The sequence below is a fragment of the Ovis canadensis genome, chromosome 3 (assembly GCF_042477335.2).
Source record: "Ovis canadensis isolate MfBH-ARS-UI-01 breed Bighorn chromosome 3, ARS-UI_OviCan_v2, whole genome shotgun sequence".
Taxonomy (NCBI): domain Eukaryota; kingdom Metazoa; phylum Chordata; class Mammalia; order Artiodactyla; family Bovidae; genus Ovis; species Ovis canadensis.
Genome location: NC_091247.1, coordinates 91,407,999 through 91,427,075, shown reverse-complemented (window position 1 = coordinate 91,427,075; position 19,077 = coordinate 91,407,999). Strand labels below are relative to the sequence as shown.

The following is a 19,077-nucleotide window of genomic DNA, read 5'->3' as shown; positions in this document are numbered from 1 at the left end:
TTACATACAAGTTTATTTGCAAATGTTGTCCTGATTCTCAAATTGCTTCTGGTTGAACACACCAAATTTCTTAAGTGTCTGATTTTCACTGTATTTTTAGATGGTACTCAATTTAGTGAGGCAGTATTTAATCAGATTGCTTTAGTTAATAAATTCCAGGTAAAAATAAATGAACTTGTAAAAGACAGCACTTGCAACTGCATGATTCCATTTGTATGAAGTACCTAGAGTAGTGAAATTCACAGGAACAGAGCGTAGCATGGCGGTTGCCCCTAAGTGGGGTGTGGACAGTGGGGAAATGTTTAATAGAGTTTCAGTTGCAAGATGAGAAGAAATCTAGAGATTAGGTGTACAACTATGTGGATATATATAATTAAACTGTACACTTAAAGATGCTCATATATATATGTTATATATATCTTACCGCCATTAAAAAAATTAAAGAGCTTCTTGATAAAGATGAAAAGAGGAGAGTAAAAAGCTGACTTAAATCTCAACATTCAAAAAACTAAGATCATGGCATCTGGTCCCATCACCTCATGGCAAATAGATGGGGAAACAATGGAAACAGTGGCAGACTTTATTTTCTTGGGCTCCAAAATCACTGCAGATGGTGACTGTTGCCATAAAATTAAGATGCTTGCTCCTTGGAAGAAAAGCAATGACAAACCTAGACAACTAAGAAAGCTGTGGTACATATACACAATGGAGTATTACTCAGCCATTAAAAAGAATTCATTTGAATCAGTTCTGATGAGATGGATGAAACTGGAGCCGATTATACAGAGTGAAGTAAGCCAGAAAGAAAAACACCAATACAGTATACTAACACATATATATGGAATTTAGGAAAATGGCAATGACGACCCTGTATGCAAGACAGGAAAAAAGACACAGCTGTGTATAACGGACTTTTGGACTCAGAGGGAGAGGGAGAGGGTGGGATGATTTGGGAGAATGGCATTCTAACATGTATACTATCATGTAAGAATTGAATCGCCAGTCTATGTCTGACACAGGATACAGCATGCTTGGGGCTGGTGCATGGGGATGACCCACAGAGATGTTACGGGGAGGGAGGTGGGAGGGGGTTCATGTTTGGGAACACATGTAAGAATTAAAGATTTTAAAATTAAAAAAATAGAAAACTAAAAAAAATAAAGTAAATATTATCTGTAAAAAAAAAAAAAGAAAAAAAAGTATAAAAGGAATCTAAAAAACAAAAACTCTCAGATCAATGCCAATGTTAATTCAGGAAATGCACAAGATAGATTCAAAAGAAATTGCTGAGAAGAGCAAAAAACCAGAACATGGACATGAGGAAACACAGACTAGAGGGGAATAGAATCAAACAATTGGAATCCACTTTGTGAGAATGATTGACGTGCAACGGATTAAACATGGAATATTTTGTTTAGGTAACAGAAAAGTATGTATAAATACATTTTGTAAGTCATTGTTTTTGTAATTAAATTATTTAAAATCTCAAAAAAAAAAAAAGACGTTATTTGCCTACAAAGGTCTGTATAGTCAAAGCTATGGTTTTTCCAATAGTCATATATGGATGTGAGAGTTGGACCATAAGGAAGGCTGAGCACTGAAGAATTGATGCTTTTGAGCTTTGGTGTGGTGAAGACCCTTGAGAATCCCTTGGACTGCAAGGAGATTAAACCAGTCAATCCTAAAGGAAATCAACCCTGAATATTCATTGGAAGGACTGATAGTGAAGCTCCAATACTTTGGCCACCTGATGTGAAGAGCTAACTCATTTGAAAAGACCCTGATGCTTGGAAACATTAAAGGCGGGAGGAGAAGAGGACAATAGAGGTTGAGATGATTGGATGCCATCACCGATTCAGTGGACATAAGTTTAAGCAAACTCGGGATGGTGAAGGACAGGGGAACCCAGCATGCTGCTGTCCATAGGGTCACAAGAGTTGGACACAACTGAGTGACTGAACAACAGCAACAGGACATTATTAAGAGAAATTGATAAGGACCTAAATGAATGGAGGGATATACAGTATTCTTGGGATATGCAGTGTGTATATATATATTCATGGGATATGCAGTATTCATACACAGTACTCAATATTGAAATTTCAGGTCTTCTCAAATTAACCTCCGTTATCAATGCAATCCCTAACAGAATCCCAGTGGCTTGATTTTTGTTGTTATTGTTTCCCTTGTTGCTGCTGCTGCTGTTCTTTTGATTTTGTGGAACTCAAGCTGACTTTAAAATTCACATGGAGATGCAAAGGGCTAAGAATAGCTAAGGGAGACATGAAGAACTGAATTAGAGTACTTAGGTTGGCAGATACCAAGACTTATTATAAAACTGTATCAATTAAGACAGCTTAACATGTAGTGGTTCTTGGACTGGCAGCATCAGCATCACCTGGGAGCTTGTTAGAAATGGAATTTCTCCTGCTTCACTTTACACCCTATTGAAGCCGAGTCTTTGGGGTTGGGGCCAATGAGTCTGTGTTTTAACAATCTCCCTAGATTATTCTTATGCACTTTAAAGTATGAAAAACACCGAATTAAGACATTTTGACACGAGGAAATAAAAACTAACCAGTGGAACAGAGATTCCAAAAAACAGAGCTATACATACGTGGTTCATCTGACTTATGTCAAAGTTGGCACTGCAGTGCAGTGGGGAAGGGGTAGGCTTTCGATAAATGGTACTAGATGGTTTGTATTTGTATGGAGACAATCTATCTTAACCCCTATATCATACTAAATATACAAAAATCAATTCCAGATTGAATATGTTGAAGTGAAAAGCAGAACAGTAAAGTTTTTAAGAGGAAACTATAGGAGAACATCTTTGAGACTTTCGTCAAAAGCAACAATAAAGCTCTAACCATAAAACAAAAATGATAAACTAGGTTATTATTAATATTTAGCACTTTTTAAAAATTAAAAGATGCCGTTAATATCTGTAAGGCACTTAGACCAGTGCCTTGCCAACACAAGTAAGTGTTGTGTAAGTATTTGTCAAATAAGAATAGTAATCTATCACCCTCCTCCAACAAAGACAGAGGGCTTGTGTCCAAAAAATAAGAATATTTAACAAATTATCAAGAAAAATTTTGACAACCCAGTAGAAAACAAGAGGCAAAGGATTTCAGTAGGAACTTATAAGAGAGGACTAAAATGGTTATTAACATGTTAAAAGGTGCTTAACTTTATTAATCATTAGAGAAATGTGAATTTGTTACAGACATACAAGTTAACCACATGGAATACTAAATATTCCCCAGAATGGCTAAAATACAAAAAAAAAAAGCAGTGTTGAGTGTTGCAAGGTTGTGAAGCAACAAGAACTCTAATGTTTCTAATAAGAGTGTAAAGTAGAAAGTCTGTCAGAAGATTGGAGTATTCATGAAAGCTCAGTACTCTGACCTAGCAGTTTCACTCCTAAGTATTAATGCAAGTCTAACAGAAATACGTGTTGAGCAAAAGAACCTGTTTTAGAATGTTCATGATGGCACATTCTGATAGCACATTAGAATATGCATTGGACATCTGGTAGTTCCCAGATTACTACTAAGTCACTTCAGTCGCGTCCGACTCTATGCGACCCCATAGACAGCAGCCCATCAGGCTCCACCGTCCCTGGGATTCTCCAGGCAAGAACACTGGAGTGGGTTGCCATTTCCTTCTCCAATTCATGAAAGTGAAAAGTGAAAGTGAAGTCGCTCAGTAAATACCTAAATGCCCATTAGCAGTATAATGGTTAAATAGATTGCATATTGCAGTGAAATATTATTCAGCAATAAAATGAACATTCTGCAGCTATACAGAGCATTAAAGCATGTATCACCTGTTTAATTTTCTTTTTGTGTATCCCATATTCTGATTGAGTCTTCCCTTGTGGGCAGCAGTGTTTTGTAAGATATATTAAACAAAGCCTATCTGCAATTACTTCCTTTAGACAGACTTTCCCAAGTTAGACATCTCCCAGCCAAATGTAAGATAAATGCATTCTTCAGTGATATCATTATCCAGCCAGTTCTTTTTTGAAGCTTTTCAAATGTCTGTTTTTCAGATTGCATTTTACTTTCAGCATTTAGTGAGAATGTTTTGCTTGACCCTCACATTAAAGTCTCAGGCAAACTCTTGTTCTCATGCCAGCATAGAAAACAGTCTGAGTTGGTCGTTTTCCTGAGGCAAATATCCCCCCACCTCCGCTTTGGTGTACAAATCTTTTAAAGCTGGAATTTAACTGACAAACCTACCGCCTGCACTGATCTGCCCCTTGATGTTATTAGTAAAGTGACTGTGTGGCTGGGAGCTGAGTTTTCCTCAATCTTCTTAGAGTCCCAGGCTGGGTCTGAAAATTAAACTGACAAAGATTAACAGGAAAAAAGCACACACATTTACTTAATATAGGTTTTGTGTGACATGGGAGCCTTCATAAGGTTATAAGACCTGAAGAAACAGTTCAGTTTGAGTATTTTATGCCTGGTGGCTCAGACGGTAAAGAATCTGCCTGCAATGCGAGAGACCTGGGTTTGATCCCTGGGTTGGGAAGATCCCCTGGAGGAGGGCATAGCAACCCACTCTAGTATTCTGGCCTGGAGAATCCCCATGGACAGAGGAGCCTGGAGGGCTACAGTCCATGGGGTCACAGAGAGTTGGACATGACTGAGCGACTAAGCACCTGCTGGGTTTGACGAAGTGTGGGCAGTCATGGAGGAATATGATAGGGCAAAGGTAAGGATTGTAAACTGGGGGAGACTTAGGAAGGCTTGTTGGGATTCTCAGCATCCCTTTGTCTTCAGAGATAAGAATGCTCCTTTCCTCTGGATGTGAGGGGGTGGGCACCTCTCACAGAGTTTTATGACCTATTTCAGAGGTGAAGGTCAGAGTGATCTTCCTGCTTCTGCTGATTCCTCAGGGTCCTTCAGCTGAAAATACTAAGTATGCCTGGGTGCCCTATTTTGGGAGTTGCCAATGGTTAGGGCCATCACCTGTGCCCACTCTGGATGGTGCCTTTCTTCTGAGGGTGAGAGAAAGCTTTGTAGGAGGAGAAATCCCAGTGGTAGGGGATGTGTTTTTCAGTAGGTACTCTTAGAGGCTTGTTAAGCATCACCTATTCATGCTTATCGTTCATAATCCTCACAAGTTTGTGAGAGATGGGAATTACTGTTCCTATTGTAGAGAGATGAAAATTGAGATCCCAAGAGGTGAGGTGACTTTCCAGCTAATCACCTCCCTGGGATTCTGATCAAGCTCTGGCTGACGTGAGATGATCTGCCCTGTTTTACAGAGTCTTTTCCTAGGTGCTCTTCCATGATGTCATGAGGTTACAGAGACAGTCCCTTTAATAAAATGAAGAGAAAAAAGGCCACCCACTGTGGGTAGGAGAATCACTATGCAGATTGACTTACTGAAAAAAGTTTCATTCTTTGTTTTGAACTTAGTTACATTAATAGAAGAATAAGATTACCTAATAGTCATTGCATTAGAATGTACATTCTCTGAGAGCAGGGACCTTGTTTGCCTTGCTTACTGCTTTATGCCTGGGGCCTTGAGCACATTGCCTTGTGCAGAGTAAGTGCTCAAGTGAATTAATGAATGAACACACTTCAGTAAGAATGAGTTCTTCTGATTCTCTTTCTTCCTTATTTGTATATTTTTTGTTTACTCCTTCTACTTCCCTTTAATATAGCAGTTTCCTAAAGTTTTTTTTTCTTTTTTTCACTGAATGCTCTACTTACATTGTTCTACCAGTGTTGACTGGGTACTGTCATCCACTTCCTTGGAGAAAGTGTTGAGAAAACAATACAGACGTTCTGCGGCCAAAAAAGGTGACATCTTGCTATTTGCGACAACATGGATGGATCTAGAGGGTGTTATAAGTCAGACAAGAAGGACTACTTGACCTCACTTATATAGTGACCCTAAAAAACAAAGCACAAAGAAAACGAAACAGACTCATAGATTCAGAGAAGAAACAGGTGACTGCCAGGAAGTGAGGTGGGGTGGGCAAAATAGGTGAAGGGGATGAACAGTTACAAACCTCCAGCTATATAATGAATAAGTCATGGGGATATAATGTCTTTGTATGGGGAAAGATGCTTACTGGACTTGCGCGGTGATCCCTTTATAATGTATGTAAATGTCAAATCATCATGTAGTACTCCTGAAACTGAAAAAATATTGTATCAACTGTATTTCTGTTACAAAGTGAAAATGGTTGCAGCTTATGCCAAAAAAAAGTGTTGTTTTTGGGAATCAAGTGACCCCAAAAGTATTAGAATCAGCTTTTGCTACTAATGAAGGTGTGACATTGAGCACGTGACCTAATCTATTGTTTTCTTTTTTTATTATGTCACGTGAGTGTATGTTCCTCGGTTCTTTGTCTTGTCACAACAAAGGTATGGAGCGGCGGACATTAAAGCCCTCGGCGCGTCACAGCTCTGAGGTCTTGTACAAACCGTGTTATAGCTCTTAGGCAAATCAGTGTTACAGCTCTATTTTATTTAGAAGATAGCAGGAGAATCCATCCTCAAAGCATGAGGGCATGCCAACCCAAAGACTTGAAGGGAAGAGAGTGGAGGAGCATGTGGGGGAGGGGGAGAGAGAGAGAGGGAGAGAGAGAGTGCGCGCAGGCACGCAGGAGAGAAAGCAGAGAAAGCGCTTTGGCTCCTCCTTTTATATGTTTTTTCCCTCCCCCTGGGTCTGCCCTTTGCAAATTCGGCTTAGCCAGGAGTGCTGTTTGTTCTACCTGAAGTCTTCACTCTGGTCCTTGACCTTCCTTTGTTCTATTTTCGCGGGCTTTTCCCTTCCTTGTCTTTTAGCCACCATCCTTTTGGACTCCTTTTCCCTATTCTACCTACCTAACAATTATAAGAAAGTAGGCCTAGATTTGGAGTTGAAAATTCCAGTACCCATAGTGGCCAGGCAAATAATAGAAATGATGAAAGTGAGCTGGCCATTCATGGTACAGTAAAGAGTTGGAGAGACTGTGATAGAGTTTATACTCCATTGAAAGACTTATTGCTAACTTTTAATGAGAATTTGGAGTTATTAGTGCTTTTAACCAAAAAAACAAATAATTGTGTTGCTTCCTTGGTGGCTCGGTAAGGAATCTGCCTGCCAGTGCAGGAGACAAGAGTTCATTTCCTAAGTCAGGAAGATCCCCTGGAGAAGGAAATGGCAGCCTACTCCAGTATTCTTGCCTGGAGTGTCCCATGGATAGAGGAGCCTGGCAGGCTACACTCCATGGGGTCGCAAAAGAGTTGGACACTTCTTAGCCACCAGACAACACTTGTATTAGCTTAGCTTCGTAATTCTTCAATTTGGCTATGTCTTAGAATTATTTGGAGAGTGTTTGAAAAAATACTGATGCTCAGATCCTGCTCTCAGAGGTCTAATTTACATTTTAAAATACCAAAAGCTTCTCAATATGCCAGCAAATTTGGAAAACTCAGCAGTGGCCATGGGACTGGAAAAGGTCAGTTTTCATTCCAATTCCAAAGAAAGGCAATGCCAAAGAATGCTCAAACTACTGCACAATTGCACTCATCTTACATGCTAGTAACGGAGAAGGCAATGACAACCCACTCCAGTACTCTTGCCTGGAAAACCCCATGGATGGAGGACCCTGGTAGGCTGCAGTCCATGGGGTCGCTAAGTCAGACACGACTGAGCAACTTCACTTTCACTTTTCACTTTCATGCATTGGAGAAGGAAATGGCAACCCACTCCAGTGTTCTTGCCTGGAGAATCCCAGGGACGAGGGAGCATGGTGGGCTGCCGTCTATGGGGTCGCACAGAGTTGGACACGACTGAAGCGACTTAGCAGCAGCAGCAGCACATGCTAGTAAAGTAATGCTCAAAATTCCCCAAGCCAGGCTTCAGCAATATGTGAACCGTGAACTCCCTGATGTTCAAGCTGGTTTTAGAAAAGGCAGAGGAACCAGAGATCAAATTGCCAACATCCGCTGGATCATGGAAAAAGCAAGAGAGTTCCAGAAAAACATCTATTTCTGCTTTATTGACTATGCCAAAGCCTTTGACTGTGTGGATCACAATCAACTGTGGAAAATTCTGAAAGAGATGGGCATACCAGACCACCTGACCTGCCTCTTGAGAAATCTGTATGCAGGTCAGGAAGCAGCAGTTAGAACTGGACATGGAACAACAGACTGGTTCCAAATAGGAAAAGGAGTATGTCAAGGCTGTATATTGTCACCCTGCTTATTTAACTTCTATGCAGAGCACATCATGAGAAACGCTGGACTGGAAGAAACACAAGCTGAAATCAAGATTGCCGGGAGAAATGTATCAATAACCTCAGATATGCAGATGACACCACCCTTATGGCAGAAAGTGAAGCCTCTTGATGAAAGTGAAAGAGGACAGCGAAAAAGTTGGCTTAAAGCTCAACATTCAGAAAATGAAGATCATGGTATCCGGTCCCATCACTTCATGGGAAACAGATGGGGAAACAGTGGAAACAGTGTCAGACTTTATTTTTGGGGGCTTCAAAATCACTGCAGATGGTGACTGCAGCCATGAAATTAAAAGACGCTTACTCCTTGGAAGAAAAGTTATGACCAACATAGTATTATTCAAAAGCAGAGTCATTACTTTGCCGACTAAGGTCCATCTAGTCAAGGCTATGGTTTTTCCTGTGGTCATGTATGGATGTGAGAGTTGGACTGTGAAGAAGGCTAAGCGCTGAAGAATTGATGCTTTTGAACTGTGGTGTTGGAGAAGACTCTTGAGAGTCCCCTGGACTGCAAGGATAGCCAACCAGTCCATTCTGAAGGAGATCAGCCCTGGGATTTCTTTGGAAGGAATGATGCTAAAGCTGAAACTCTAGTACTTTGGCCACCTCATGCGAAGAGTTGACTCATTGGAAAAGACTCTGATGCTGGGAGGGATTGGGGGCAGGAGGAGAAGGGGACGACCGAGGATGAAATGGCTAGATGGCATCACGGACTCGATGGACGTGAGTCTGAGTGAACTCTGGAAGATGGTGATGGACAGGGAGGCCTGGCGTGCTGCAATTCATGGGGCCGCAAACAGTCGGACACGACTCAGTGACTGAACTGAACTGAACTGAACTGAATGCACAGCTAGGTTTTGAATGATTCATTGGACTCTAGTTAACTAGGATTTTTTTTTAATATAAATAAGTAAATAAGGATGTAGTCAACTGTCAGATAGTTATGCCTTTTGCCTTTCTTCGAAGCAACCTTCACTGTAAGTTCCTGTTGGGGAATGATCACTCAGGGTCACTGTTGGTTTCCATGTCATCAGCAAAGAGCTTAAATTGTGTTCATTATAAGTCCCTACTGTATCAGGATACATTTTTCCTCTGTTCTTGTGCACCCAGAACTCACTCACCCTCACCCCGTGCATTTGTGGACAGATTCAGTGGTTTCTACTGCACTCTCTGAACTGATGGTGGTCACAGCTTTCTCTGGGTCTAGGTTTCAATGTGTGCATATTCATGATTTTCTTATAAGCCAGTCTTTCTTAAGATGTCCCTCTAGGATAACATTTAATTAAAATTAGAGACTCTCTACCCTAACCAGGACTAGAAAGCGTTCTCATAAATGTTAGGATGGTTTCCTTAAACTTTGATGTGCCTTTGCATCAGGAGATTAAGGTATTTTTTAAGTAAAAAGGTACTAGATTTCTAATTATTTGTTTTCATTTGTGAGTTTGGATAATTTTTAAAAATTTATTTCAAATTTGAGAAGTATGGTCTTTAATATTTGTATAACTTATGAGATAAAAAAGATGTATTAATTAATGGTAAGATTTATTCCATTTACTGTTTTGATTATCTGGAAATAATTCTGATTCATTCCTTAAGGAATTTAATCAGTTGAACAGGTCAGCTCAGTTAAGTAATGATTCTGCTCAAATGAGCACATTCTTTTCCAAAAACATTTGAAAGCACGTGTTGTCTTTTATTTTTCGCTGAGATGATTTTCAAATCGTCACTCAACTGTATCCTGATATATTAATTTTGTTATATTCAGAGTGGTTTATCCAGTCTATCTGTTTCTTTTGTGGTCTTTTTTTTCCCCCTCCCCATCAGTGTTTACTTTCACAACCCAAGTTCTGGGCCATTCAGACATCAGCTTTGATCCTCCGGACAAAACTTGAGAGAGGAAGCACACGCCGAGTGGAACGAGCAATGAGGCAGACACAGGTAAGAATTAAAGTTGCAATTCTTGTTAGTTTTCCAACTCTTTATTGTTATCAATAACCGTGCATGTTTATTATGAGTATAAAATAATGAGATGGCTTTCATTTTACTCAAACACTTTTTATTGTTTGAGAGTGTTGTTCTAGAATTTGCTTGACTCCAAAGCCCAGCTGTGTACTGAGCTCTGTGGCTCTGGTGTTTAATCTCTCTAAAGGAAAGCTGTTTCTCTGTTCAACACTTCTGACACCAACTGTGTAGGTGTTTCTATACCAAGTATGTCTTCACTTCCCTGTGGACATCAATTGGGTGTCTACAGTTTAATTCAATTCTGACACTACGTGGAGTTAGTACAAACCCCATACATGAAGGGCTTAGTCCCATAAGACTGCCTCCCTTTTCTGATTCTGATTTCAAGTCTAATACTTCTGACTGAATGGCTATAAACTAGGAGTTTTCATGACCTCCTTCTCAGCTCAGGTTTGATCGTTTGCTAGAATGGCTCACAAAACTCAGGGAGACACTTAATTACTATTACTGACTTATTATAAAGGATATAAATGAGCAGCTGAATGAAGAGGTTTTGGGGCAAGGTCTGGAAGGGTCCTGAGCAGAGGAGTTTCTGTCTTTGTAGAGCTTAGGGTGCCCTGCCCTCCTAGAACGTGGGTGCGTTTGCTGCCCTGGAAGCTCTGTCTATTCATTCTGTTAATTTTGAGAGTCTGATATTGAAACTCCAACTACAAGTGGGTTGCTGTCCCCTTTTCCAGGGGATCTTTCTGACCCAAAGATCGAAGCTGGGTCTCCTGCATTTAGCAGGAAGATTCTTTGCAGTCTGAGCCACCAGGGAAGCCCACTGTAGGTGGTGGTGGTTTAGTCGCTAAGTCATGTCCGACTCTTGTGACTCCATGGACTGTAGCCTGCCAGGCTCCTCTGTCGATGGGATTCTCCAGGCAAGAATACTGGAGTGGGTTACCATTTCCTTCTCTTTTCTTTATCAATCATAAGAGCACATCTTTTCCTGCTTTGCTTTAGTATGGTAAAAGCAATATATTATACATATAATCCAAATATGAGGCAAATTAATTGAAACCTCATACATTCAAAGTGAAAGATAAAGTGTTAGTTGCTCAGTCATGTCCAATTGTTTGCAACTCCATGGAGCCCCACCAGGCTCCTCTGTCAATGGGATTCTCCAGGTAAGAATACTAAAGCAGGTAGCCATTCCCTTCTCCAGGGGAGTCTTCCTGACCCAGGCATCAAACCCAGGTCTATTGCAGGTAGATTCTTTACCATCTGAACCACCAAGAAAGCCCTACATACATTCATCTAACTTTTGTTCAAACCAAAAAAAACTTGTGTAAACCAGATGTCAGCCTTGTCTGATGACATTCATATTAATGTTAGATAAACTCAGCTCAGTTGCTGAGGATTAATGTTGTTACTTTATGTTCACTATTAAAATAGTTTTGCTGATGAATTTTAATTACCCAGTTATCTCTTAAACCAGTTAATTTAAATTTAAATCTGCCCCTCTCCAGGTGGTTGTGCCTCTGAAGATGATTTCATGGCAGGAATCTTTTCCTTCACCCTTGAATTTCTGCGAGTTTGAGATTGTAGCAGTTTTCTGTCACTGGAGACTATTCATGCTGCAATTTGACTTTCTTAATGGTAGAAGATAGTTGAGATTTCACAACTTTTGAATGATGTATTTTAGCATTTACTAAATTATATTTTAGTTGAAAATCTTTCCATCGTCACAGCTAGAATGTGAGCTTCTTGAGGGGTCCTATTCTGTGTCTTACTTATTTTATATACTCAGAATAAGCACTTGGTGGATGTTTGTTGAATGCCGAATGTTATATTTATTTATACCCTGCTTTTTACCAACAGAGTATATAAAGTACTTATTTCTCTGTCATCATTCAGCTTTTTCCTCATCCCACTATGCCGCTAAACCATGTATGAGCCCCCCCCAAAAAAAATCCATTTTGAATTATTTAGTCATCAGCAGGAATAATTAAGAGTTAGCTGAATTGAAAGTTATATTCTCATCTGGCACTTTAGCAGTCTGAGTTGTAGAGCCCGGCTTTTCTAGTATCATTGCAGTCCAGATCTTCAGCCTAGTGCCAAAGCTAACAAGAACAGAGCATTTGTTGTGAGCACACTGAGGGTAAGGTCGTGGTCTTGGCGGGTAGTAATTCACGGTTTGTTTGGTTGTATTTTTTAAGGGAAAAGAGATAAAGGAATGTCAGTTTTTCTTATAGGGTTTCCTAAAAAATGATAAACTGCAACTACCCTCTGAAGTGATTAGAAGTGATAAGAGACTGGAGTCCATGTATTAACTACTCGATTAACTGGAAATATGTTCACTAGTCTATGGGAACTTGAGTAGAATGTGTATCCTCTGTCTTACAGGCTGGCCGTTTGTCCTGCATTCCAGTCTTCGCTCCCATGTTGTAGTGTCAGAATGTGCTGTGCTGTATTATGTTTTCACATATCTTCTTCATGAAAGTACATCCACATGTGTTATGCTTGGCAGGCTCAGTATTGACCTTGATATGTGACTGTTTGTGTGGATGGAAAATATATGGCTGCCATTATGGAGCCACTGACTGAGGAAGGGAGGTGAGGTGGGGATATGATCTAGTAGTTCAGGCTGACCTTGGTCATGTTTGATTTGCCCACCAAGGGGGTGTGGCTTCAAAATTTGAGAAATTGTGTTCAATCTTTATATTTATTTTGAATATCCTTTTCCTAAATGCATGGTGCTTATAGAGGACAGGTTGAAGCTCAGAGCTTTTCAAGACTCTTTATACTTCTACTCAGTACAATTTAAAAACAGGTCTTGGTAAGGAAACTTAAGGGACAAAAACCCAATTCAAACTTGCTATGAAAAGGGATATTTATTGGCTTTTATAGCTGGGAAGTCTAGAGGTATTCCAGTCCCAGAGATAGTTGGATTCACGGCTCAAACAGATCATCAGGTATTTCTCTCTTTTCCTGTTTCTCTGCTTTTCTCTGCCTGCTTCAGTATCAGAATGTCTATTGTCAGAAAAGCACCAAATTTTGTTGTCTGTAGCCCTCACAGTCTAAGAGGAAGAGAGATCACGTACTGTGGCCAATTCTGAGCCCTCTAACCTGTGCTTCACTTCCTCACCTGGAGGATGGAGAGAGCCGTCATTCAGATAACAAAGGGTTAAATGACTTCATTTAATGCTTGAAATAGAACCTGGCACATAGAAAACCCTCGGTGAATGTTAACTGTTACTATTATCCTCACTTTAAAGAGGGGAAGTCTGGGTACAAGAAAATAAAGCTGTCTAGTCCTTCACAGCTCACTGAAAGCAATCATTACTGCCTGGAAGATCTAAAAACATTGGGGTAATGACAGTGCTTCATGGTTAGTGTGCTGTGTCCTGCCATGGAGCTTTTCAGATAGCTGAGATAAGAAATGTCTTCCATTCTAGCTCTGTACTTCACCTGCGTTAATAACCACACGTAGCATTTGAAAGTTATTCAAAAGCATACCAGAACTTGCTCCTGTGACTGTGGCTGTGCTTTAATTTTATTGGAATCATTATAGTTACTATTCTTTGTTCAGAACTGTGTATAGTTACTGCCATTTACTGATCACTCAGATGCCAGGTGCTAGATAATCCTAGGAAGTAGGTGCTACTTATATTTTTATTGATGAAGATAGTAAAGCACAGAAAATTTAAATGACTTACCCAAGATCTAATAGCTGGACTGGAATTCAAACCAGGTCTGCCTTGGGTTTCAAAGTCCATGCTTTGATTGACCATGTTGTACCCATCTGTGAAAGACTTGGCATCATCTGGAAGAAGGGGGTTGAACCAGCTTAGACGGAAGAAGTGAACCGAGGCTTTTTTGAGCAAGGCTTGGTGGCAGAACTCAGCGTCTCAGGGCGTACAGTTTAGGTGAGAGGAGGGGAACGTGGAGTGCCCATGATATCGGGATGTGGTCCTGTGTGGGAACAGAATGTGCACGTGGCTGAGTGAGACAGGCCAAGGCTAAGGCCAAGAGAGGATGCTGCCCAGAGGGAGGCTGCTGGGCCGAACCAGAGTGTGAGTTTCATAATACTAGATTGATAAAAAATAGGCGCCAGTTGGCTCATAGATAAGTGAGGTAAAAGAAGGGAGAAGCGATAAAATATTGTTGATAGTAAAAAAAAAAATTTTAAATCTAGAAAGTTACAGAGCAGTGAAAACTCAAGAATAGCAGAGGAACTTGCTAGTGGGGTGAATAATGTCCACCACATGTCTAAAGGCACTCACTTCAGTCAGATTCCAGCCGGGGCACTCAACATTCTTTGACAGAATCAGATTGTGTTGGTTGAACTGACGCATTGGTTTCCCCCAGGACAGTACCCTGTGTACACCTTAAGAGCCTTGTGCAGCTTTCCCCAAACTTGCCTGAACATATGAACCACTTGCAAGGTGCTTATTAAAATATAGCTCTTTAGCCCAGCCCACAGAAATTGAGGGTCCTGTGAGGGTGGTGATTATGGTCGCCTTTGGAAGAGCCTGCTCCTGGCTGAGACCGGCTGTTCGTCTTTAGTAGCTCCAGATGTTTTCCAGTGTCATACCCAAGTCCATACAGAACAGAGACTAAAGGGGCATTTGTCAAGGCCTGGAGGCCAGCGTTGTGATTTAACAGGGGACTGAGACCTGGAAGGAACCTTACAGGTGTGTGTTACCAAGGGCCACAGACTGGAGCCAGATTGAGCTCACTGAGGAACGGGTGTGCGCTGCATCTGACAGAGACTGCTCAGGAAAGTAGGTGTAACTATTGTTAGATTGGCTGCTTTAACTTAGAACGGATGATACTAAGAATTTAAAACATTCACTTAGGTTTTAATAATACATATTCTTTGCACTCTTACCCTACTTTCAGACTATAAATAGACTGACTTTTCTCACTGAACTTTTAAGACAAGATAGTGAAGGAGAACTACCAAGAAGGTCTTCTGGAGAAGTTTTGGGAGAAAGTTGGAAGTGGGCAGGGCCTGGGAACGGCACGCGAGATGGTGCACTTCCCAGTTCTCAGAGGGTGATTGTGGAGCCCTGGGGCTCCTTAAGACCTTTCAGAGAATCCACAGGTCACAACTATCTTCACAGCAACATTGTTGTTGTGTAGTTGCTAAGTCATGTCTGACTCTTTTGTGACCCCATGGCCTGTAGCCCGCCAAGTTCCTCTGTCCATGGGAATTCTCCAGGCAAGAATACTGGAGTAGGTTGTCATTTTCTTCTCCAGGGGATTTCGCTGACACAGGGATCGAACCCATGTCTCCTGCTTGGCAAACTGATTCTTTACCACTGGACCACCTGGGAGGTCCCTTCGCAGCAATACTAAAATACTGTTTTACTTTGTCACTGTGTTGATACTGAATCAGCAGAAGCAATAGAGGGTCAAACTGTTGGGCCCTTCACCAGAATCATGGTCAGGACTCCACACTGTGCTCTCAGTCAGCCTGTGCTTCATAGCCATGCATTTGTAGCTTTTTTAAAAAAAAGACAGTTTTGTTTATGATTGTCTTTGATAAAGCAGTCAATATTATTTTATTAAATCTTTATCCTTGACAGTTTGCTTTTAAATATTTTATGTGGTGAACTGGGAGGTACCTGTAAAACATTTGTGCTGTGTGAAGTGCAGTGGTTATTCCAAGAAAACCTGAGCGAACTGCTTTTCCCATTGTTGTTGTTGTTTAGTCACTAAGTCCTGTCTAACTGCAACCCCATGAACTGCAGAACACCAGGCCTTCCCTGTCCTTCACTGTCTCCCAGAATTTGCTCAAACTCATGTCCATTGAGTCGGTGATGCCATCCAATCATCTCATCCTGTCTTCCCCTTCTCCTCCTGCCTTCAATCTTTCCCAGCATCAGGGTCTTTTCCAGTCAGTTTGCTCTTTGCATCAGGTGGCCAGAGTATTGGAGCTTCAGCATCAGTCCTTTCAGTGAAGAGTCAGGGTTGATTTCCTTTAGGATTGACTGGTTTGATCTCCTTGCTATCCAAGGGACTCTTCAAGAGTCTTCTCCAGCACCACAGTCCGAAAGCATCAATTCTTCAGTGCTTAGCCTTGTGGTCCAACTCTCACATCTGTACATCAGTTCATCAGTTCAGTCGGTCAGTCATGTCTGACTCTTTGCGACCCCATGAATCGCAGCACACCAGGCCTCCCTGTCAATCACCAACTCCCGGAGTTCACTCAGACTCAGGTCCATCGAGTCCGTGATGCCATCCAGCCATCTCATCCTCGGTCGTCCCCTTCTCCTCCTGCCCCTAATCCCTCCCAGCATCAAAGTCTTTTCCAGTGAGTCAACTCTTCACATGAGGTGGCCAAAGTACTGGAGTTTCAGCTTTAGCATCATTCCATCCAAAGAAATCCCAGAGGTGATCTCCTTCAGAATGGACTGGTTGGATCTCCTTGCAGTCCAAGGAACTCTCAAGAGTCTTCTCCAACACCACAGTTCAAAAGCATCAGTTCTTTCGCGCTCAGCCTTCTTTACAGTCCAACTCTCACATCCATACATGACCACAGGAAAAACCATAGCCTTGACTAGACGGACCTTAGTTGGCAAAGTAATGTCTCTGCTTTTGAATATGCTCTCTAGGTTTGTCATAGCTTTTCTTCCAAGGAGCAAACATCTTTTAATTTTATGGCTGCAGTCACTGTCCAAAGTGATTTTGGAGTCCAAGAAACTGGAAATCTGTCACTGTTTCCATTGTTTCCTTATCTATTTGCCATGAAGTGATGGAACCGGATGCCATGATCTTCGTTTTCTGAATGTTGAGTTTTAAGCCAGCTTTTTCACTCTCCTCTTTCACTTCATCAAGAGGCTCTTTAGTTCCTCTTAGCTTTCTGCCATAAGGGTGGTGTCATCTGCATATCTGAGGTTATTGATATTTCTCCAGGCAATATTAATTCTAGCTTGTGTTTCATCCAGCTTGGCATTTTGCATGAGGTACTCTGCATATGGGTTAAATAAGCAGGGTGACAATATGGAGCTTTTCCCATGGAACATTGTTTTTACTTGGAAGAACCACTGACAGACTATGGGTATTCAGTCTTGGGTATTATGGCTGAAATTGTCTCAAAAATGAATGAAGTGAGCTTATCACTTCTGGTTGTTACCAGTGGTAGAATTTTGAGCTTGAAGAAAAAAAATGAAACTTTTGAAAGTCTTGTATCTTTAGTTATAAACCTGACAGCTTCCCATTGCTTCAGTTACTGGGATGAGAGTTTTTATATGAGCTTAATGATAATATTAGTGCATGTAATTTTTAATATTAAATATGTAGACATTTGCAAATCTGCACATTTTTCCAAAATGACCAATGCATGATGTGAAAAATCAAGCATGGGTAAAAGACCCAGTCAAAGTTCAAGACACATCAGTGAGTGGGTTTATTTTATGATTTTTTTAAAAATTTAGACCAGTGGATTTACTATAACAGAGTATTTACTGTAACAGGAAAACTTTCGTTGATAGGATTTCAAATTCCACATTGCAGATGACTCTAAGAAGCTAACCACCTGTTGAATTTTGTTGTCGTATCAAAGAATAATATGCAAAATTAACTTAAAAAGCTATTAAAATACTTCTCCCTTTTCCAACTACCAATCTGTGTAAGGTCAAATTTTCTTCATAAATTTCAACCAAAACATCGTATTGCAACAGATTGACTACAGAAGCAGGTATGAGAATCCAGCTGTCATCTATTAGGCCAGACATTGAATAGAGTTGCAAAAGTGTAAGTCATTGCCAATTGTTTTTTCTTTTCTTTTAAGGGATTGAACCCAGGCCCTCGGCAGTGGAAGTAGTCCTAACCACTGGACTACCATGAGAGTCCCCAGATTTTGCTAAACTTTTTACGATTTTGTTTTTTGAGAAAAAATAGTTATTTTTCATAAAACATATTATGTAAGTTAATGTAATGGAGTCATTATTTTAGAATGAACTTAATATTTAAATTTAACTCAGTTTTAATTTCTAATATGATAAATATTGATACATTATAGCCCACATAAACAAAAGCTCTTTATAGTCCCTCAGTAATTTATGAGTTCAAAGAGGTCCTGACACCGGAAAGATTAACTGCTGAGGTGTGACTAAGGCGAATGCTCCAAGAGCTTTGTCTGCATTTCCTTCAAGACTTCTTCTTTGTGTTCATCTCTTTAGTCTGGAATCATAAAAAAGACATCTAGGCTCTCCTAGCTCCCCTTAATAGACCCAGTTCCTACCAGCCAACACAAGAAAGTCTTTGAAACAGGAAGCAGAAATCTTGGTCAGATCTCCAGATCTCCTGACCCTGACTCGCTTAGTATGGGATTAGGTGGGGGAAAACCGTTAGTATTCAATATTTTCTAGTGAGAAGCAGCTTTTTATTTTCACAGATCTGACCATTTCCACTTAAATTAGGAGGTTATGGTTTTGATGAAGCTGTCAGTATAGTGTTTGAAATCAGACAGGCTCTGATTCATAGCTTTAAACTTTGAGCACAGGGCTTCCCTGGTGATCCATAGGCTAAAACTCAACGCTTCCAATGCAGGGAGCCTGGGTTCAGTCTCTGGTCAGGGAAACTAAGGTCCTGTACGCTGTGCTGCACAGCCAAAAAGGTAAAACAAAACAACAGCCGAAAAGGAAAAATTAAACTTCGGGCAAGCCATTTTTTTAATCTCTCTGAGCTGCGGTTCCCTATGCATGAGGTAAAACTGGGTTAACAGTAGTTTTAATGATGATGTTGATACTTAGCAGATGTGTTAATAGGTTTTGATTCTCATTCTCCTTGTTCCTATTGGAAGTTTTCTTAGGCTTGGAAGTTTTTTGAGGTAGCAGTTAACTCGACCACAACTGTTTGTGAGTCACAATTGA

The 19,077-nt window shown here is 40.7% G+C and overlaps 1 protein-coding gene across 3 annotated transcripts in view; it reads left to right on the top strand.

Moving 5' to 3' along the window:
- The window catches only part of TTC27 (tetratricopeptide repeat domain 27), a 181,107-nt gene that overhangs the window by 63,126 nt on the left and 98,904 nt on the right, over positions 1-19,077 (top strand). For all 3 annotated transcript variants that reach the window (XR_011255745.1, XM_069583602.1, XM_069583600.1), the window contains exon 10: positions 10,076-10,189. Coding sequence is in view for 2 of the 3 variants with exons in the window: in XM_069583602.1 (XP_069439703.1) it covers positions 10,076-10,189 (114 nt within the window). In the remaining variant the exon portion in view is untranslated. The remainder of the gene's footprint in view (positions 1-10,075; positions 10,190-19,077) is intronic.